General features: G+C 43.3%; 1 protein-coding gene across 7 annotated transcripts in view; it reads left to right on the top strand.

Annotated features, from left to right (window-relative positions):
- Positions 1-23,127, top strand: part of PHLDB2 (pleckstrin homology like domain family B member 2) — a 101,904-nt gene that overhangs the window by 25,883 nt on the left and 52,894 nt on the right. For all 7 annotated transcript variants that reach the window (XM_089512299.1, XM_089512295.1, XM_089512298.1 and 4 more), the window contains exons 4-6: positions 13,317-13,700; positions 19,800-19,943; positions 21,648-21,785. In XM_089512299.1, coding sequence (XP_089368425.1) covers positions 13,317-13,700; positions 19,800-19,943; positions 21,648-21,785 — 666 coding nt within the window. The remainder of the gene's footprint in view (positions 1-13,316; positions 13,701-19,799; positions 19,944-21,647; positions 21,786-23,127) is intronic.

The raw sequence follows: 23,127 nt of genomic DNA, 5'->3' as shown, positions 1-23,127 counted from the left end.
AAATCTTTCAAGAGAAAATGCTTTTCAGGGTGTGCAGAACCCTAATTTCTTTCTTAGAAATGAAATACTGAGAGATGCTAATTTGGCTGTATCGGACTTTTCACTTTGTAACTAAGGGTTTTAATGGCTGAATACTCTGGAAAAGCCAGTGTGTTTGTGCAGCTTTTAGTCATATCAATAGACTGTTCAGAAAAAAACTAGTGGATTTTCCCCAGAATCTTTTTATTTCAAGCACCAGTGGGAAAGTGTATACGCATAGTGCTAAAGGAAATAGGAGTAGCTGTTGTAATTTAGTTATTGGAAAAGTAAAATTGTAAAGTGATATTACTTCTGAATCACTAGCAGTTTATTTATTGTGTAACAATTGCAAAACAGTAAAATATATTTACCAGCCTGACTTGTGTTGCACTGAGAAGTGAACAGGTTGCTGTCAAAGCTAAGAAAGAAAAACTTCAGAAACTATAGGGCAAGGCTTCAAAGTACTTTTCTGAGGAACAATTCACATAGACAAGCTCATCACTTGCAGTATCAAGTGGAAATGACTTGAACATGTGAATGAACTATCACAGGTAGACTATTCAGAGTATGTCAGACACAGTGGGCTTCATACATTTAGCTGCAAGTCACAGAACACATAGGGGCTAAATGAGGGGTGGGTAACATACAGTGCTCCAGGCGTTGGACTGTATTTCTCAGCATCACTGCAGTTGAACCACATTTGAAGGGCTACAGAATTCCCACTCGTGTGAAAAAAATCAAATGGTGTAAATGCATTTTAAATAAGCTCTAAGCCAGGGGTAGGCAACCTGCGGCCCGCGGGCCGGATGCGGCCCGGTGAGGCCTTGGGACCGGCCCCAGCCTGGTCCTGCCGCCGATTGCCGCCGGGGCCTTTGGCGTCTCACGTGAGGGGCATAGTGGGTCAATTGTCTATAGAAGCCTCAGAAACATGCATTTATCTTAACATTTTTAAAAAAATTAGCAAATTTTTTCGCGTGTCCTCTATTTTTTATTTAAAAAGTGCCCTCCATTTGAAAATTTTGTCCTACATTTGTCCCGGTTTATTTATTTATTTGATTTTTTAAAAATTATTTAATTATTTATTTTTTGGCTTCGGCCCCCCAGTTGTCTGAGGGACAGCAACCCGGCCCCCGGCTCAAAAGGCCTACCCCTGCTCTAAGCCCTTTGACATTACTAACCTCTTCTGACAGGTGGAGAAAAAAATAACAATCAACAAGCATTGTGCTGATATCTACTCTGACTGTAATCTGCTTGAATAAAGGCTTCAATATAGATGTATATGATATGCAGACAGAGTGGTACAGTGAAATATAATACAGGGCCCGTGTTCACACTGATGGGAAAACCCAGCTTACTGTTGGGGCTTCTGGATCTGCGGGGAAGATGTGCTGTCCGCACAACTGGCACCCATAATGGACCAATACTGACACCACTGTCTGCACATTATCCCCCTCCTATCCTTACCCCAGTTCCGTTGAAACATAGTATGCATGGGGAGAACTGCAAAACCCTGAAAGTGACAGTGCTGTGGCAGGAGTTGGAATGTCTGGGCGGGAGGAGGTCAGTGATTCACCTGGTCCAGGATGCCTTCTGACCAGGATGACCAGATGTCCTCCTTTTCTAGGACATGGCCTGCATTTCAGCCTTTTGTCCAGGAGGAATTCCAAAATGTTCTCCTTTTTGAGCATGACTGAGAAGCATGAATTTACATTTTCATGCATGTTTCTAGCTTTCATTTCTCATTGTCCTTCTTTGTGGTTATGACATCTAGTCACCTTGCTCCTGATCTCTTCTACCTGCCTGCTGATGCTCCTTCCCCATTCCCCACACCAGCAAGCAATCCATATGCTCAGGGGATTCCTTTTACTCTGGAGAATTGCCCTGGAGCATGGATTGGGCCTCTGAGTCACCCGTTTTGGCCTTGTGTATCATCTAAACAGGTCAGAGTGGGAACGATGTGGGAGCATTTCTTTTTCTCTATGGGCACATGGCCTAGGTTTCCTATGGCCCTAGATACTAGAAAGCATCCATATAAAGTGAGGAGGAAGCTAATATGTTTGTATAGCACTAAAAAGAGAATTGTGTACTGTACTATAAGATTTGGCAGAATCAACAACTGCATCTCTGAAAAAGTCTAAGGAAATATTCTACTCTTAAAAGATAAAATGTACATTTACAGTGCTATAGAAATAAATAACAACAACAACAACAACAACAATAATATGACAAAATGATATATTGTTTCTATTTTATTTGGCTGCTGTTTACCTTACCCACATACTTTTTTCCTTAATAGTCATCATCTAATTAGATGATAAGTTTGTTTTCTTTGCAACAAGTTCAACTGTTTAAGGCAGCAACTGTTTACATGTGATGGAATTTCCTCCCTTGATTTATTTTTTCATTTGTAGCATTTTGCAAGGGCAGCCAGTAAAAGAACTGAGGCTTTGGACTGCATGTAGAAATGAGCTGAGCTATCAAGAATGAAAATAACTGCCTAGCAGAGCCCTGGAAGGAAGTGTGTATTTGTAGGACAGACTCCTTCCATCCTGATCTTGATGCTGTTTTCAAAAGGTCAACACCTCTGCAACTGCAATTCTGCTGTCCTTCAAGGACGCCTCTTGGTATTGTGCCTTATTTAAGGGTGCAGCCAAGGATGCAATATTCAGTCTGTGCTCCAAGTGAAATGGGGCAGGAAAGGTGGGGAAATCAAAGCAGAGGACAATTCAGGATAATTTCCAACTAATAAATCCTGTCTGCAAGGTCCAGAACACACTGCAGAAATAATCCAGTTTGAGATTATTTGCTTTAACTGCCCTGGCTCAATGCGAGGAAATTCTGGAAACTATTTTTGTGAGACATTTAGCCTTCTCTGTCAGAGAGCTCTGGTGCCACAATAAACTACAGTTTCCAAGATTCCCTAGCACTGAGCCAGGGCAGTTAAAGCGGTCTCAAACTGGATTTTTTCTGCAGTGTGTTTTGGAGCTCAGTTATCTGGGAATAAGTGTGATTAGACTCAATAGGACATGTTTAGGCCTGCAGAGCAAGTCACTAATTTTGGCTTGTTACTGTTCTTTAACAGTAAATATTTTTAAAACTATTTTTATCGCATATGAATAATTCTGAGAGAATAGTAATTTTCTTATGAAAATAGTTGTTTTCTCTTTCTTCATATTCTTTTGAGAACTAAGTCTATAAATATCTCAGGTTACAGTTCATTAAAGTGATTAGCTCACCAAAATGTATACCAGCCTGCATGTCTACACGTTACCATTTGAGACAAATGAACAGTGTATAAGTGGACAAAAGCATCTTCGCTGGTTTCCTAGAAGTGATGCATATTTGTCACTGGACCAAAATAGCTATGATGTTCAATTTATGTAATTGAATATCTTAAATTTTAAAAAAAACATAGGTGAAAGTATAGGGTTTCCAATTAGATGGGGAAAACAGCACTGGAGAATGATGTGTTTAACTCTTTCTCATATGAGAATATTTTAATAGCTTTATAGTATTGTATTTTAACCCTTGGTTTTATTTTTTTAGTTTTATTTGTGTTTTGTATTTTAACATGTTGTATCCCAGGGGTCGGCAACCTCCGGCCCGCGGGCTGGATGCGGCGCGCGAAGGCCTGGCTACCGCCCCCCGGTTGCTGTTGCCGCCACGGCCGCTGCGGCCGCCCGTCGCGGCTTTCACTGCTCTGGGCGCCGCCATTTTGGGCGGCAAAATGGCGGCGAAGTCTCGCGCGACCTTCCCCGCCATTTTGGGCGAAAAAATGGCGACGCCCATAGCGACCTCTGGGGCTATGGGCGCCACCATTTTGCCGCCCAAAATGGCGGCGCCCAGAGCGGCCGCCACGGCAGCGGCGGCACCGGCGGCGGGCCTCTAGGAGGCCCGCAGCCGTCTCTGGGACCCTCCAGGAGGGTTCCCAGGGCGGCAGGGGGCCTCTGAGGGGCCCGCTGCCGTCCCTGGGGCCCGGCAGGAGGGCTCCCAGGGCGGCAGGGGGCCTCTGGGAGGCCCGCTGCCATCCCTGGGGCCCTCCAGGCGGGCTCCCAGGGCGGCAGGGGGCCTCTGCAGGGCCCACTGCCATCCCTGGGGCCCTGCAGGAGGGCTCCCAGGGCGGCAGGGGGCCTCTGGGAGGCCCGCTGCCGTCCCTGGGGCCCTCCAGGTGGGCTCCCAGGGCGGCAGGGGGCCTCTGCGGGGCCCGCTGCCGTCCCTGGGGCCATGCAGGAGGGCTCCCAGGGTGGCAGGGGGCCTCTGCGGGGCCCGCTGCCGTCCCTGGGGCCCTGCAGGAGGGCTCCCAGGGCGGCAGGGGGCCTCTGCGGGGCCCGCTGCCGTCTCTGGGGCCCTGCAGGAGGGCTCCCAGGGCGGCAGGGGCCTCTGCAGGGCCCGCTGCCGTCTCTGGGGCCCTGCAGGAGGGCTCCCAGGGCGGCAGGGGGCCTCTGGGAGGCTCGCTGCCGTCCCTGGGGCCCTGCAGGAGGGCTCCCAGGGCAGCAGGGGGCCTCTGCAGGGCCCGCTGCCGTCTCTGGGGCCCTGCAGGAGGGCTCCCAGGGTGGCAGGGGGCCTCTGGGAGGGCTCCCAGGGCGGCAGGGGGCCTCTGGGAGGCCCGCTGCCGTCTCTGAGGCCCTGCAGGAGGGCTCCCAGGGCAGCAGGGGGCCTCTGCGGGGCCCGCTGCCGTCTCTGGGGCCTTCCAGGAGGGCTCCCAGGGCGGCAGGCGGCCTCTGGGGGGCCCGGTGCCGTCGCTGGGGCCCTCCAGGAGGGCTCAGAGGGCGGCAGGGGGCCTCTGGGAGGCCCGCTGCCGTCTCTGGGGCCCTCCAGGGGGTCCTCCAGCCCTGGCAGGCCCCCCCCTGCTTTTTTGCCGGTCTCTGATGGGGCCTGGGGCCCCGTCAGGGGCCAGCAAAAATGGGGAGGCCTGGCCACCGGAGGATGGAAGCTCCGCCCCCGGCATGCGGCCCCGCCCCTGGAGGGTGGAAGCTCTGCCCCCGGCATGCGGCCCCGCCCTGGAGGGTGGAAGCTCCACCCCCGGCACGTGGCCCCGCCCCAGAGGGTGGAAGCTCCACCCCCGGCACGTGGCCCCGCCCTGGAGGCTCGAAGCTCCACCCCCCGGCTTCGGCCCCCCAGTCGCCTGAGGGACAGCAACCCGGCCCCCGGCTCAAAAAGGTTGCCTACCCCTGTTGTATCCCCTCCTTGAGCCTTGAGGAGAGATGGAAAGAAATGTGGTGGTTAGATTGTTAGACTGGAACTTGGGAAAGCATGCTTTAGTCTCTCCTGAGCCACCATACTAGGTTACTTTGAGCTAGGATGACCAACTCTGGAGGAGGGTTATTTTTCCCCTGTAAACCCCCCCCCCCCCCCAAATAGGCTGTAGCTCTCCCCCTCCAAAGAATCCAATACCTTCATTTTCCTATGCTGTTCCTTCCACCATTTTGAGAAAGACTGCACCAGAAAACAAAGTCATTTGGGGTACAGTACAGGGTTCTAGGTTGCATGTGGGGATAAACATAGGATTTTCTTGGGAAATTTCTTCAGAGGGGTTTTGCCATTGCCATCCTCTGAGGCTGAGAGTGGGGATCAAACCCTGATCTCCAGTCTGATACTCCAGCACTCAAACCACTACACCATGCTGGCTTGAGAATAAGGTTGGGAATAAGTACAAGGTGGGGAGCCATATATGCTGCCTTGAAGTCACAGAAGGAGAGACAGAGTGTAAATGCTGAGAAATAAACCCCTAAACCTGTAGGTTTCACTCCTAGTGAGCAGGTGAGTGACTGTTAGGCAAGCAAGTGTTTCAAAATATGAACCCTTCTTTGTTTCATTTCATGAAAGCAATTTTAAAAAAGGCAAAGATAGTCCCTTGACATGAATATCTACTTGTAACAACTGTAGGGTAGTGCCAGGAACATTGAGGAAGGACCATATTACTCCGGTATTAAAGTCCCTCCACTGGCTGCCTATTAGTTTCCGGGCCCAGTACAAGGTGTTGGTTATCACCTTTAAAGCCCTAAATGGCTTGGGTCCAAACTATCTCAGAGACCGCCTCCTCCCATATAATCCTCCCCGCACACTCTGATCCTCTGGGAGGAATTTGCTGCAGCCTCAAAGATCTAGGCTTTCGACTACCTCCCAGAGGGCTTTTTCTGTTGTCGTGAGAGTCCCCAAGGTCCTCCCTGGAAATGCTACCGTTGTTTACTGTTTTATTTGTTTTGTTTTGTTTTGTTCTGTTTTGTTTTTGTCTTGTAATAATGTGTATGTGTTAATGTTGTTTAATTTGTTGGTTTTAATTATAATTGATTTAATAATTTTTTAACGGGGGAGGGAATTTTGATGTACAATGTATTGTATTTTATTGCTGTTAGCCACCCCAATTGACCTCAAGGGGTGGGATATAAATAATAATAATAATAATAATAATAATAATTATTATTATTATTATTATTATGGGGTGATGTTAATCTCAGTTTCTAAGTCGAAGAGCCAGCATTGTCCGATGACTGCTCTGGTGGTCATGTAGCCAGCATGACTCCACGCTCTTATCTTCCCACTGAGAAGTGGTACCTATCTTTCTACTTTCATTTGCATGCTTTTGAACTGTTAGGTTGCAGAAGCTGGGACTGGTGATAGGAGCTCACTCCATAAACACATAGATGCAAACACACTGTTCTATAATGGAATGAGGTCTTGCGCTGGCATCAGTTCCAAAATAGTACAGCCTGTTTCTTGCTGTTGACCCTTTCAACATGCTAACATGAATATGTAGGGTGAGGTGGCAGCAGTAGCTGAGGCAGTACAAAATGGTTATCTCCATAGGTGTTTGGACATATAATTTCTTGTTGTTAACTGCCCTTGAGTCAATCTTGACCCATGGCGACCCTGTGGATGAGACATCTCTAAGACTCCCCGTCCTCCACTGCACTGCTTAGGTCCTGCAAAATCATACTAGTGACCTCTTTTATAGAGACCATTCATCTAGTGTGCAGCCTTCCTCTCTACTTTCCTCCATTTTTCCTAGCATTATTGTTTTTTCCATTGAGTCAGACCTTTTCATGATGTGTCTGATGTATGACAACCTAAGGCGTGTTATAGATGGGTCCATAGAGGCACCGTCGTCACGTGTGAGGGGCGGCGCTTTTAGACGCCCCTTGTATGTGACGAGGGCGTCAAAATGGCAGCGCCTTATACATGGGCACCGCCATTTTGATGTGACGGACGCCTAGCGTCTGCACACCTCGGCGCCCTTGTATTGCCACAAGGGCGCCATAGGCGCGCCTTGTGGCATCACAACCCCACCAGAAAAAGAAGCTGCTTTTTGTGGCTTCTTTTTGCTGTGTGGGAGAGCCGCGTGGTTTGTCCATTGCGGCTCCTTCGCGCAGCAAACAAGGGCGGCCTTTTGGGTGGTCTGTAACGTGCCTAAGTTTCATCATCCTGGGTTCCAGGGAGATTTCTCTCTTGATCTGCTCTAGGACTCATTTGCTTGTTTTTCTGGCTATCCACAGTATCCTCCGCACTCTTCTCCAGCTTCACATCTCAAATTAATTTATGTTCTTCCAATTTTCTTTCTAAACTGTCCAGCTCTCATACATGATAATAGGGAATACAATGAATACAGTGGTGCAATATAGCCAACTAATTTGTCACAAAGTGTCAGCCTTTGTTTTTGTTTTGTTTTGTTTTGTTTTTTGTAATCCATTGTTAATAAATGCTATGTTTGTATGGCTTATGTTGTTATCATGAATTTAGGACCTAAGTTTTAAGGAGGAACTGCCAGTGAGAAAGTGGCAAATGTCCTCTGAAGGAACTTGCCAAGAAAACCCCGCAGTAGGTTTGCTTTTGGGCTGCCATAAGTTGGAAATGACTTGAAGGCACACAACAGCAACAACAAAACAACAAGCCAATGAAAAACAATGTGGAAAAATAAAGAACTATGTCTCTAGTGTTCAAGTTGAGTAGAATCACAAAGTATTCATTTAAGTAAGTGCTCAGGTTTACCTCTAGATGGTGCCATTTAATTAAAAATACATTATTGATTCAGATACACAATGGCATGGTTTCTGGTTTTAGTTTTTTCACATCTCATATCAATGGCTAAAACTGCAGAGAGTTGAGGATGTCACTGTATTACCATTCAGCAACTCCTTCAAAACTAAGCATTAGTCATCTGAATAACATAGTCACTTCCAGGGAGAAGATTTTTGAGGTGTCTTGCACGCAGATTCATTAAATGTAATAATCTATATATCTGTGTTAATAAACCACAAATGGATTGTACCTGCTTTTCTTAATAGTAGATTAAGAGAGCAGTCCTTAAGTACACAGGCAGAGCTTGGAAAATTTACTGTTTTGGCTCTTTACTTTCAGAATACCTCAGCCATCATGACCACTATATCTGAAGAAAATTCAAGTGCATTCCAAACAGTTGTGGTTAGTAATGAAGACCAGAAATACATTGTTGTTTTAAGCACAAATAAGGTTCCCCAGTGAAGTGGCTACAAATTTTGGAATATCTACATTATGTTTAAGATTGTGGAAAAAGAATTGTGCATGCAGTGACTTTCGTTATGCATGTGTGCATGGGATTTGTATGGCATTTGGTTGTTTAGTTGGCTGAGCATTTGAATGTGCATTCAGTTGCAAATGTTGCTGTGCTGCACTAGGGTTATACTGCACAATCAGTGTGTGCAGAGATGTGTGTTACACAGTCCTGAGGTAGGATTTTGGTCAAACTCTTTGTCAGAATTTATGTACATGAACTGTCTTGAAAATAGAGGCAAGGCAGGTTATATGAGATTTTATTTTGCAGCCTAGCAAGATTTGCGCAGTTATATGATTGTGGGTGCTAAGCAGGGCTGGGGCTGCTTACTACTTGGAAGAGAAATCACCACCACCCAAGCAGGAAATACACCTTGGAGGGCCATAGATGCTAGCAAGAGTTGACAGTACTGGGTTAGATGGACCAGTGATCTGTCTTGTTATAAGGCACCTTCGTATACCCCCTTTCATTCTGAAAGCTGGAAAGACTTTTGATATGAATTCAAATGCTTATTTTCCTGCTATCTATATTACTTGCCCATGTGGCTTGTTGATGTATGACAACTTCATGAATTTCACAGAGTTTTCTTAGCAAGGAATAGTTAGCAAGGAATGCTTGTCACTTCCTTCCTGTGAAATATAGCTTACGGGAACTGATATTCACTGGTAGTCTCCCACCCGAGTACTAACCAGAGCTGACTCTGCTTAGCTTCCAAGATCATACAGGATCTGGTGCCTTTAGGGTTTTTAGCATATTCCTTCCCTAGACTCCATTTTTTTTAAAAAAAAATTGAGAACAGATCAATATGAGCTATATAAAAGTATGCATTTTTATAAAGGGTTTTTTGTATTTTACAATGATTATATTCTATGTCTTAAGAAGAGTAGAGTTACATCAGTATTAAATGCAGAGGGATACATTTAGATGTTGTTGAATTACAATGTCATTAGCCCTAGCAAGGTTTGCAAGTGGTGGGAGGAGGTGGGAGCTGCAATTCCTACCTGGAGGGCTACAACTTGCCCACCGATGACTTCATTTGGAGTGAACAGGTCAGTAAGCAGAATGGTGTAGTGAAGTTTGCATTTCCACTCAACAGTGGAAACCTGCTGGGTGATCTTGGGCAAGCTACTTTCTCTCGGCCTGAGAAAAGGCAGTGGCAAACTTCTTCTGAATAAATCTTGGCAAGAAAATGCTACAGTAGGGTCACCACAAAATGGAAGTTGAATTGAAGGTGCATAACAGTAGTAGTTACTCACTGCATAGTGCTTTTAACTGTGTGCGGAAGAATTGCTCATTGGCCACGTGGGATGGGGGATTCTGGGAGTTACTGTCAAAAAAGAGCACTTTTCCCAGTCTTTGCTGTGGACATGATGAAATCATTGACGTGTTCCTGTGAATGTTTGGGAATTCTGGGAAGTGAAGAGCATACTCTCCACTTGCTCACCCATTAGCCACAAAGACTCTCTTATCTTCATAGCAGAGGCAAATTAGGGTAAGATTTTTAGGAGTTCACTATGCAATAATTGTTTATGTAATTTTACTGGGAATGACACTGCTGTTCCATCAAACAACTGGTTACACTGTGTTTTACTGTTAATTGTAGCAAGCCTTATAATTGCTGCTGTATATCCTTGACTTACAAAACAGGATGTAAATGTATGGTATGAACTGGGAAGTGAAGGTGTGATGAAATGGCGACTGGTTGGGAGCCAATAGAAAGGTGAGAATAGACAGCACAAAATAGCAACTGACAGAACTTCCTGTGCATAAGCTCTTCAGTACTCAGTTGTGCATGTTGAAATAGAAATGAGGTAACATATTCAGTTACTTCTGTAGCAGTGATGATAGTAAAGGAAGCTATATTTGTAACTTAGATGGAGAGACATTCTTGTAAATATGAATGTTTAGAGACTTGATTTCTTACTGAAATGCCTGTTTTCAGCTTTACCAGTCTCATGCCTTTTTGAAAAAAGCCTTGTATTTGCTTTAAATTCCTGAACTTTTGGCTGTTATGAATTCCAGCTTTCAGCTATTATACAGTATTTAGAAATTTTCGTCTCCATACACATTGGATGACAGGTTGTTCTTTAAATGCCCTTGTATTTTGAAGGGTTAAAATAATCTCTTTACACCAAAGCATCCAAGCAAGACAAAGGTAAAGTTGTTTTGTGTGGGCTTTAGTTTGATATAGCCTCTGTTGTAAAGAGTGGATGTGGAGGAGAGGTGCCAAAACGGAACCTATCCTGTCACTGTACATGGGGGTGGACTCGGAGATCGAATATTGTTTATCCCAGCTCTTAACTGTTTCAGCGATGGTAGTAAAAGTGCCATCAAAGTGTCCTGTGGCAGGTTCAAAGGATGGATAAAAGTTGGGGTTCCTGGCTGGCAGTCAGACGGTGCTTTCAGAAATGGGTTGGCTACTCAAAGAATGCAGGCTTGAGAGGAAGAGAGCAAATACAGGCTAAGCAAATGAAGAAGGAGCTGGAGGCTGGTGGAGAAAATGTTTGGAGGGAACAAAGGAGTTCTGAGGTGCAAAGATTTCATTGTCATTTTGTCTTTCTAGTGTAGTGTGATGCTTGCCTTGAGAGGGAGGGAGGGAGGAAAAGAGGAGGGAAATTTGATTTAAGGGATGACTAGAAAGAATGCATTTGATTAGTAACATTACACTCACAGCTCAACAGTATGAATATTTTGTCTGACTTGAAGACAGAGTTCAGAAACAAGTACAGAGCTGTTCCTTCAGGGGTGACATGGCTGTTTTGGTTTTTTTGCACTGATTTTTCATAGATATGCAAAACACCTGATTTTTTTTTCTCATTGAAAAAATCTGGGAGCAAACTCCTTTTGGTTTGTAAACATCTGGATATTTTAAATTTTTTCCAATCTTCTATATGCCCCATCAAACTCAGTGGGACTTTATTTTGAATATCTGTAAACCTGTAATTTTATAGTTCAGAATAAATCTTTTGAATTCAGTGAACTTCTTGTGAGCAAATAGGCATGAGCTGCATACACCTACCTTCCATGTTTTTGTCTATTCTTGCTTTTGAATTTGGAGACAGAAGCCGAATATATTTCTGGCTGTCACGTGGATTAAGCTTAAAAACACTTGATTGCCTTTAATTAGTCTAAGATGAGAGTTGTCAGAAAATGTGTTCATTGTTCGCTCTTGTGAGTGGGAAGAAAGGTGCTAAAGTAACACATTAGCTTGCAGCCTAAAGAAACATCTGTTTAAAAATTGTGACTTATACATTTTGCTTAAGTTATGCAAAGTCCTCTGTTAATGACAGCTTCTGCAAATCATTGATGTTGTAATCAGCCCTAGCTTCAGTCTTGAAATTATTTGTACAGTACTGCACATGTCAAAATATGTGCATAGAAAACTTAGGCAGGATTTTTAAACAGGTGTGATTCAGTGAACTTATCCAACAGTTTGCTTAGAGCTTGAAGATTCATGTATAACAACTCATTTAAAGATCTGAAGTTCTGCTTACTGAAATATTTGCTTTTTAATGGCTATTCATAATTTTACCTTAGCCTCTTCTATATGAAAAATTCCATCATAGGGAAAATAACTTTAAAATATATTTTCAGAACAAATCCAGTGAATATTTATTTAGAAGTAAGTCCTTTTCCCCAAAAGACCTCCTGGATGAAAATGAGCAAAGTATTGCTTCAAACTAGGTAAACATGCATAAGATTGCTCTGTGGCTACAGTTCCCCATACTTAACTACAAGTAAGCCCTGCTGAACTCAAGTGGATTATAGCTGGGGGAAGTGGGGCACCTACCAGTGAAATCACTTAGTGTGGCCTGTACCTTGTACTATGAAGATGGTTATTTTCAAATAACCTGTGAAACGTATTTTAATTTTTCTTTTTATACTTAAAAAAACCCCACACTGGAATCTGAACACCAATTGCATTAAGTGAGGAGACTGAGGCAGGTTACAGACCGCCATTAGGGACATCCTGAAGACGTCCCAGTTTGAAAAAGGGGCGTCTCTTCTAGACGCCCCTATTCCTATTACGGACAGAGTCCGTAACAAATGGCGGCACCCTGTTCATACGGGCGCCGCCATATTGACGTAGCGGACGCTCTGCGTCTGCACGTGGCACCCCGGAAGTGATGCCACGAGTGCACGACTAGCACCTCGCGACGTCTTTTCCGGGGCCCAGGAAGGAGCGCGATTTCCGCACTCCTTCCTCGGAGCGTCTGGGACCCACGCGGTTTGGCAGCTGTGGCTCCCGGATGCTGCAAGCGACGGCGGCGGGAGACCGCCGCAATCCGGTCTGTAACTCACCCCCGGTTAGTTGATACCTTATGTCCCTTTTGATTGGTATTGTGTACCTACAAGTCAGCAACCGTTATGTGAACCTGTCACAAGTTTTGCTTTTGCCTTCCTCTGTGGCTGAGAGAATGTAATGTGCCCAAGGTCACCAAATGGGTTTACATAACTAAGTGGGAATTCAAACCCTTGTCTCCAGAGTCCTAGTCTAACTCTGAAGCCATTGCACCTCACTGGCTCTTGCCCCTTTTGATACTGTGCATTTAATTTAACAGAATATACATGAATTGTGTGTTACTTAGGATTACACTTGATTGAAATCACTAGTATCTGTATTTCAGGAAATGTGTTTCGGATCAGTATAGCAGGCTTGTTTGAGGTTTTTTTTTTTTTAAATCATGCAACTGCTCTATGCTGTGCAATATGATAGTATTAATTTCTTGTTATTCAGCTTTAATATTTTCATTTATTTTTCCATTATAAGGAGCGCCAGCGGCTGGAAACGATCCTCAACCTGTGCGCAGAATATTCCAAACCTGACAGTGATCCTGCCACTGTCACAACTGTAGCTGATGTAGAAAAAATTAATAAAGAACTTGAAAAGCTTCAGCTGTCTGATGAAGATTCTGTATTTGAAGATTGTCAGATGACTCCAGAAACAAAACTGAGAAGGCACTTGCAGCCACCTACTGGAGATTCTGATTTCTCTGAATTCAGTGATCTTGGCCAAAATGCTGTGGGGCTCTTTCCTTCTGGAGGAGTCAGAACAAATAAGCATATGTGTGACAACCGGACAATTTCACCGTTACCTGCTTCTGCCTTTATGAAGGGTGTCAAAGAATCTTCTTATCTAAGCATCATGTCAACGGTAAGTGGAATGTACTATGTAACAAGAACTGGTTGGAAACCTGGTTAGGACTTAAGATTGTTTCTGTTCTTTCATTGTTGTGTGCCTTCAAGTTGTTTTCAACTGATGGTGGCCTTAAGGTAAACCTAGTATAGGGTTTTCTGGATCTGAGAGTATGTGACTCACGCAAGGTCACCCAGTTGTTTTCCATGGCCGAACAGGGAACCTAACTTTGAGTTCCAGTGTTGTTCTTCTTGGCTTTACTTCATGAACGAAGATGCAGGAAGGACTCATCCATGCTTTCTACAAGTGCGTTGATGACGTTGGATGTATCCTTCGAACCTGTGCAATGGATTTTTCTGGTGGAGCACAGCGTGCACAGAACTGGCCTCACCCTTTAAACCAGAGGTTTGACTGCTGGGGCCTTGACAAGCATGGACGGTGGCAGCGAGGTCCTCGGGTCATAGGTTTGATTAGAGTTTCCTTCTCTTAGATGGTTGACCTTACAGGGTTAGATGAGCACCATCTGCCCGGGTTTGGGATTAGAGTTTTCCTTCTCCTAGGATGGTTGCCATAAGGCTAGAGAGCCCATCCTGCCCTTTGGCGCTCTTGGTCACACCCTTCGGTTGTGACCTGTCTGGAAGGGATGCAGCCAGGATTTTGGGAAGGGGGGTTGTCAAGACTAAGTGCCACCATTATAATGGGGCTTGGGTGCGGTCACCCCACCCCCCCGGCTACATCCCTGTGTCTGGCATGGGAGGCCCTGACGGTGGCTATTATACCACCGCCAGCATAGCTCACAACTTCATTAGGGTACGCAAGCCTCTCCCCCATACAGTCAGAGCATAGCTGGAGGGGAATAGGAGGCCAGAAGATGACAGTTAAGGAGGGAAGAGTCTCTTCCTTCAGGTTAGCCCTGGTGGAGCTGGGTCTGCCTGATCACTCCCTCTCAGGCCGGAAGATGACAGTTAAGGAGGGAGGAGTCTCTTCCTTCAGGCTAGCCCTGGTGGAGCTCAGTCTGCCTGATCACTCTCTCTCAGGCCGGAAGATGTAAGATGTAATCCAATACTTAAACCACTACACTATGACGGCTCTCATTTCTGTACCTTTACCAAAGGAAAAATAGTTTAAAAGTTAAAATCCTGGTACATACTGGGTAAAATCCTGGTACATACTGGGTATATCAGACACAAATCCAGAGAGATTGTTCCTTTTCCTTATTTTCTGCATAGTGACACATAATTTCTGATTGATTGGTGCAGCCAAGAGTAGGTGGAGTCTGTATATTTTGTAACTGCCACTACATTTGGCAACATGCAGTGCATCTGTACAGCGTGCCTGCACCGTACGTGGCTCGTCATATGCAGACCTCATGTGGGCGGCGAGCCTTAATATGGTGAATAGGTGCACGCTTCATCATAGGTAGAATTTGTCTTATGCTGTGGGGGGGGGGTCTGAAACAGATCCCCCGTGTAAAACAAGGGCACACTGTACTAGGGTCTTCACCATTGTGGGTACTGCAGTGTGCAGGCACTAGTATTTATAGAGTCACAGAGTGTCACTCAATGGAGATTATCACACAGGGATGGAATAGGGATGGGATTGCTTCTCCATCCTTATCCCATCCTTGACAGCGCGAATGACAACTGGCACAAAAGGCTTTCACACCTGTAGCACCGATCCTGTCATTAAAGCAGCATTGCAATAAAGGGAAATTCTGTTAATACAAAATGCTGGCTAATGTTGCTTTAAATTTAATGACAGGTTAATGATGGGTTATTGACAGGATCGGCACGACTTCATGAGAAAGACTTTTGCACCATTTCTGTCATTGGTTCTTCCAGACGGGATAAGCGTGAATGACATGTGAAAGTCCTTCCTGCGATCGTGTGATAATCTCCACTGTGTGATAATCTCCACCGTGATGGACAGGGAACACAGCATTCTTCCTCCTGTAAAGCACAACTTAATCAAGAGTGGATAATCATGTAGGTGATTTTTCATTTCAGTATTGATATTTGGTTCAAATAGGACTTCTCTATTGATTAAGGCCTGGAGAAGAAATGATTAAGAGATGATATGATAAGATCATTCTTGAAATATTAAAAGGACTGTCATAGATGATGGCATAATTTTTCCCCTTCTGCTTTCAAGGGAAATGATAAAACCATTGCCTTCAAAATATGAGAAAGGAGATTTTGACTAAATGTTAGGAATAACTTCCTGATGGCACAGTCAGACTTCCTGGTTGACAGCAGAACTTATAGTTTAGGAAATAGATAGACTTTCATTCTTTGGAAGGTCTTAGGTAGAGGTTGGATGGCTATCTGTTTAGAATGATATCAGAACAGTTTTCCTTTATTGATTCAAGTTGATGGGATGGGCATATTGCTAGCTTACAGGATCTCTGTCCTCCTACAGCCCTGTGAACTCTTGTAAACTAATATCTTAGAAGGAGCAGTGTACAGACCTGTAGAATTAAAAGAGCAAGGTATGTCCGAGTGCATTTTAGCATAAGAACCTATTTTCCTTACGTTTGGGAAACATAAATCCTTGGTTATATACCCCAAATGATCCAGAGATCTACCAATAGGTCCTGATTACCTTTTGTCCAGGTCAGGGCTAGATAAACTTTGAGGGCTCTTACAACTCTGTGAGTCTGTGAATCTAGGGACTGTGGCTGTGCATGTCTTCCATGTTTGTTCTTTGCCCTCCATAAGCGACAGTGCCTGTTTTAACTTTTCACTAGGAAGATGAAACCCAAGATGCAACACCAATATTAGCAAAGCAGGATGCTTGTGAATGAGTAGTGTTCCTGCTTGGATTACTATAGTTGACAAGGAATGCCATCCATTAGAAAGGTTCTTTTATATTGTGGCAACAGTAATAACTTCGGTCTCTTCAGTCAAATCCTTTATTTGTTTTAAAATTGCAAATTGTGGTACTTATTCATGGTCCAAGGGAAGAACATGTGATTTAATAATTTCCTTCCCTCAAATTGAGAGAAAGGATTGAGAATAAGAACAGAGGCTGTGAGAGATCTGAGGAATAGAAACATACTCTTGTGAATTTATGGAAGTAACTTAATTTCCACTTACTAGAATCGGCCCTTCTTATACACGGATTTTTTATACATGGATTCAAGCATCCACGGTTTGAAAATAAAAAGTATAAATTTCAAATATCAAACCTTGATTTTCCATTTTTTATAAGGGACACAATTTTGCTATGTCATTATATTTAATGCGCCTCGCATGTAGTCAACTCCAACAAAAACTCTGAGACATTCAGAAGAAGTGGTGGATCAATTTAGCAGAAAAGACACAACGTTGTGCAGATCTGGGTGATTCCAGAGGATTTTATGAAGCTCTTAAAGCAGTTTTTGGACCTACATATCAGATCCAAAGCTCCCTATACAGTACAGATGGTCAAACACTAATTACAGATAAAGCTTCCATTCTGAACCGATGGGCTGAATATTTCCAAAGCCTCTTTAGTGCCAACCAAATAGTCCAAGACTCAGCTATTCAACATATGACACAACAACCGGATGAAAAATGAATTGGACATAGCTCCCACTTTGGAAGAAACCCTTAAGGCCATACAGCAGATGAAAAAAGGTAAGGCAGCCAGGATTGATGGAATTCCACCTGAAGCTTGGAAAGATGGAGGTCATGTACTCCATGCTAAATTCCAAGAGCTCCTTGTGAGTTGCTGGGAAAAAGGTGAACTGCCATCAGATCTGTGAGATGCAGTCATCATCACCCTATATAACAAAAAAGGAGTAAAATCCGACTGCTCAAACTATCGAGGTATAACACTGCTCTCCATCGCTGGAAAAATCCTTGCAAGGATACTCCTGAACAGATTAGTTCCTGCTATTGCAGAAGAACACTCCCTGAAAGCCACTGTGGCTTCAGAGCTAATAGGAGCACTACAGATATGGTATTTGCCCTTAGACAACTGCAAGAGAAATGTAGAGAGCAGAACAAAGGACTCTACGTAACATTTGTCGACCTCACCAAAGCCTTCATCACTGTGAGTAGAAAAGGTCTGTGGCAGATCCTGGAACAACTAGGATGCCCTCCCCCCCAAATTCCTCAAAATGATTATCTTGCTACATGAAGGCCAGCAAGGTCAAGTCAGATATGGCGACGCTCTCTTAGAGCCCTTTCTAATAATTAATGGTGTGAAACAAGGTTCCAACTCTATTTACAATCTTCTTCAGCATGATGCTCCAAAGGGCTATGGCAGATCTCAAAGAAGAAGACGGCATTTATATACGCTACTGTACTGATGGTAGCCTGTTTAACTTAAGCCGCCTGAGGGCTCGCACTAAGACTCTAAACTATCTAGTCCTTGAGCTGCTTTTTGCTGACGATGCTGCCCTCGTTGCCCATACGGAAGCAGCTCTACAGTGCCTAACATTTTGTTTTGCTACAGCTGCAGAGCTCTTTGGGCTGGAAGTCAGTCTGAAGAAAACAGAAGTTCTCTACCAGCCGGCACCTCAGGAAGAACACTACCATCCCCACATCACTGTAGGCACATCTGTGCTTAAGTCCGTTCAGCAGTTCACCTACCCGGGAAGCATCATCTCCTCAGACGCCAAGATTAAGAAAGAGATCGATCACAGACAAGCAAAGGCATATAGTGCATTTGGAAGGCTTCACAAAAGAGTCTGGAGTAACAAACACCTGAGGCGAAGCACAAAAATCAGTGTGTATATAGCCATTATACTGTCTATTCTCCTTTATAGGTCTGAAACATGGGTCACCTATCGTCAACACCTACGACTCCTCGAACACTTTCATCAGCACTCTTTACGCACAATTCTAAATATACACTGGACTGACTATGTGACAAATGTTGCTGTCCTTGAGCAAGCAGGGATCACCAGCATTGAGGCCATGCTATTGAGGACGCAGCTGCGCTGGGCAGGACACATTTCTAGGATGAAGGACCATCGCCTCCCAAACATAGTATTCTACGGTGAACTCGCCACGGGTCAGCGTAAGGGGTGCTCCAGAGAAGAGATACAAGGACTCCCTGAAACAACATTTCAGACTCGGCCAAATTGATCATCAACAATGGTCCGTCCTGGCCTCACATCGGGAGGCATGGAGACGCGCTATCCATGATTCTGCAGCCTTTTTTGAAAACTCACACCTCGAAGAGAAATGACAACGCAGAAAGAACCACAACCCGGAAACATCACCCAAGGAGACTTTCTGCTGTGCTTTCTGCAACCAGACTTGTTTATCTCGGATTGGCCTTTTTAGTCATCAACGCGCTTGTAGAAAGCACAGGATGAGTCCTTCCTGAATCTTCGTTTGCGAAGAAAAGCCAGAGAGAGATATTTAATGGGACTTGAGCATCCATGAATTTTGTTATCCACAGGGGATCTTGGAACCAAACCCCAGCATATAACAAGGGTCCACTGTATTCAGTCCTGTATCAACATTTTTTTAAAATAATTATTTAGAAATCTAGGGTTGCTTTCCTAAATGTTTAGGGATTATTATGCCCCATTGAAAAGAGGGTTAGAAGTAATGAGGCTTATTTCCAAGAAAGGGTGCTTCTGGACAAACATAGATAGTACTATGTTGTATTATCAATATTTATGTTGATGTTTAAAGGAATTTGATGCAAGATATAATTGTCTAGAAAATAATCTTGACACTAGATTTTGTACCTGCCAGTACAGTTCAGTAATAATAAATAAAAGGAGGACAAAGATAAAGAGGACAGTGTGTTCTCGAAGAATAAATAAATAATAAATAATTTTAAAATTTATATTCCCCCCTCTCTGTCCGAGATAACCGGGGTGGCTTACAAGTTAAAACAATACAATCCCATATCCTAGTAACCCCCCCCCCCAAAAAAAAAAATTACAATTAAAAAATTCACAGTTTAAAACATACCTTAAAATAACATGAATGAAAAAAATGTTCAGAGTTTTTTTTTAAAAAAATCTCATTTGTTGTTCTTTTTTAATTATTAAATATTTGCTGACACAACCAAGACTTTGTTGCTGACATTTGTCTGAAAAAAATGAGAATGGAAAAAATGTACATTTTGAAAACCCTTAAGTTAAGAAATACAATTATTGATTTATTGCAGACACCAGAATGCACAAGTGATGAGCAAAGAGCACTGCAGCTTAATCAGATGGAAGAACAGCGCATTGTAATACTGAATAACCTGGAAGAACTTGAACAAAAGATCAAAGATTTAAATGATCAGATGGATGAATCCTCCAGAGAGGTAAGGCATCACTGGCATATGTGTATGACTTACTTTAAGTAAACATAGGGTAATGCAAGATGATGCATACATACAGCGCACTCGTGCTGTATGTGAGCTCGCCATACATGGACTTGAGGTTATGCATACGGTGAGCCCTAATATGGTGAATGGGGTGCACGCCTGTGGTGCACACAGTGCCACTGGTATGCACCCCATTCAAACAAATGGGGCTTGATCTTACACAGAATTTGCCCTACGTGGGAGGGTCCGTAACGGACTATGCTTAGTCTATGTTTACTTAGAAGTGAATTTTATTATGTTCAGTGGGACTTATTTTCTCGTTCAGGAATGAGCAACTGTTAGAGGGAAACCCTGGAGAGCTGCATCTCCTGTCACCCCCTCCCCCCCCAAAAAAAGTTGTTGCCCCAGATGCCCCTGAGAAATCGTCAAGGAGAAGTGAGAGGCACTATTGCCACAGTTGCCTTTCCCTAGCCAAATTAGGCCCAGGAGTGGCCACCTTTGCAACAGGGAGGAATGCAGGGATCCCTTCCTGTTCATTTTTTGTTTTTGTTTTTGTTTTTTTTAAAGCCTTAGCTGAGTGTAAAATGTCTTGGGGAGATGTGGCAGAAGATCATGTGGGGGCAACAAAATTTTTGAGAAAATCTTGAGAATTTTTTTGATCCCCTGTGGGATACAGAATGGCCCTGGGAGCAATCTAATTAGTATGTTTTGAAATACAGCCCAGTTAAAAAAAATATCCTAATTATGTTACTGGCTAATTTACATTTTACAAATATAAATTATAAAACATTACTTGGGAGTATTATCTAGCCAGCATGGTGTAAGTGGTTTGCTCATACTACTTTGATTCTGGAGAAGAGGGTTTATATCCCCATTCAGCCATAGAAACCTTCTGGGTGAGCTTGGGCAAATCACACTCTCTCAGCCTCAGAAGATGGCAATAGCAACCCCCCTCTGATGTAACTTGCCAAGAAACAACAATTACATGAGCATCTTTAACAGACAAAGTTGAGATGAAGAAGGATAAGGAAAGAAACCCCTATTAAATATACAGTTGGCTCTTCACATTTGTGGCTTTGACTTTTGTGAATTTGATTAATATGCGCCCTCTAGGAATCTCTAGGTCCTACAGCACAACTCTGTGGTCAGTGTCTGCCAGAAGGTGTGCAGGGGGACCTAGGGAGAACACTTCTCTAAGTATTTGTAGATTTTCTAGTGCAAATCTGTGGTCAGTTTCTGGACGATGTTCATCATAGAGTTTTGCTGGAGGACCTAGAGATTCCTACAGAGGTGTTGTCTCAGATAAAAAATAGTGGGATTTTTTATTCTTGGTTTTTCCACTGTCACTGTGCCCCTAACCCTGGTGATTGTGTAAAATAGTAATGGGATGAGCTGCTCCAAAAGGGACAAGTGCAAATGCCCGCTGGAAGGAAATCAGAAATCCACAAGGCAGTAGAGACAGAAGAAACTAGATAGTTTCTGAAAGCAAGTGACATGGAAGTTTGATTTCAGTGTTCAGTATTTTCTAATAACTTTCTGTTTTCATATATGTGGTCAGATACTTCAAGAGAAGTTGATAATGTGGCTTGGCATCAGCAGTTTTTAAAAAATGTGTATTATGCATGAATAAGCCTTCCAAAACTCTGTGTCAGGACTTCTTTGTGAGCTGGATTGAGGCTGAGAATTGTTTTGTGTTCTTAGATGGACATGGAATGTGCCCTGTTGGATGGAGAGCAGAAATCTGAAACAGCTGAACTTCTCAAGGAGAAGGAAATACTAGATCATTTAAACAGGAAGATAGCAGAGCTGGAGCGAAATGTTATTGGCGAAAAGACTAAGGTAAATGAAGACACATCACCATTTTTGCACAATTTTCAGAAACAGTATTTGAAAAATAGAAAGTGTCCTTCGATACCTTGTTTTAATTTAAAAGAACAGTCTTGTGAACTTGCGGACTGCTCTCAGAGTTCATGGCAGCCAAAGTAGAACAATAACTTGAAACTGGCATGGATTTCGATCCATATTTACATCTAGGTTGTTTAGTGAACAACTGTTATTAAAGAATACCATGTTGAGTTGAGAAGGATTAAGAATTTACACTTCAGAAAGGTGCTGGGTGTTTTCTTACTATATTCGATCACCAATTGTATCCATATTGTATCACAGTGGCTTCCTTGGTGGTACTGAAAATTTCATGTGAATTTTAACAGTTCAGCTAATTTATAAAAATCTTCTCATAATTGCTTAATATTTTCAGGTTTGTACACTATTTACATTTGTGATGCACCCACCTAAACACAGTTTTGATAATCTGTTGCAGAATATATAAATGAAGACTAAAATGTAAAATCTAAATAGTAAATGAGCTTTGAAGCACAATTATATTAAGGTTTGCATAATAATTCATTTGAAAGTCTAATAAAGCCAATGTGTAAACATTTTAATTTCAGTGGGCTGCCATCAGATACTCATCCCAGTAATTCTGAAATTAAGTCCAAAGTAGGTATTGCATACCGTTGCCAGTAACAAATCTCCAGTGACCTTTCTTCCACTGCAGCTGATGGCTCTGGTAACGGTACTGTTATCTCCAATGTTTAATCTGAACTAGAAAAGAGATATCTAAGGTGCTGAGACATATCTCCAAATTAATTTCAACACCTTGGATAGCTCTTTCAAATTTAGATTAAAACCCAGAACAAACCCATTTCCTTCCTGATATCAGAGATGCCAGTTGCAGTATTGCCTATGGGTAGAGGGGGTCATAGGAGGTTTATTACTTTGAAGCATGTAAAGATCAAGCTAGACATACAGTTAGCATGGACATTTTTGTTACACAAATAGCAGCTCTGTGAATGCCTGAGCAATTTTGGGAATATCTCTTCCTGACATACTCTCAACAAAAATTGCCTGTCCAACAATCTCCCACTGTTGTCAGTTCAGGCTTCCATTGAAATACATTTTCCAGCTTTGATAAGGTATTCCTGACATTGCCTGCCTCATTTGCATGATTTCTGTTTCCATGTAAAAATGTGAACATTAAATGAATTTACACACCATTGGAAACCACAGGAATGTGCATTCACCAGACTAGCAGTTTATAGGATGGATGTTTGAGTAAGCACACAGAAATTTTTACCCTGCAAGAAATTTTCTATTCACTTCAGTGGAAGACAACAACATG

Source organism: Sceloporus occidentalis, unplaced genomic scaffold (assembly GCF_023333645.1).
Source record: "Sceloporus occidentalis isolate IW3139 unplaced genomic scaffold, rSceOcc1.0.p SCAF_2, whole genome shotgun sequence".
Classification (NCBI taxonomy): Eukaryota; Metazoa; Chordata; class Lepidosauria; order Squamata; family Phrynosomatidae; genus Sceloporus; species Sceloporus occidentalis.
This window is presented reverse-complemented; position numbering and strand designations above follow the sequence as displayed.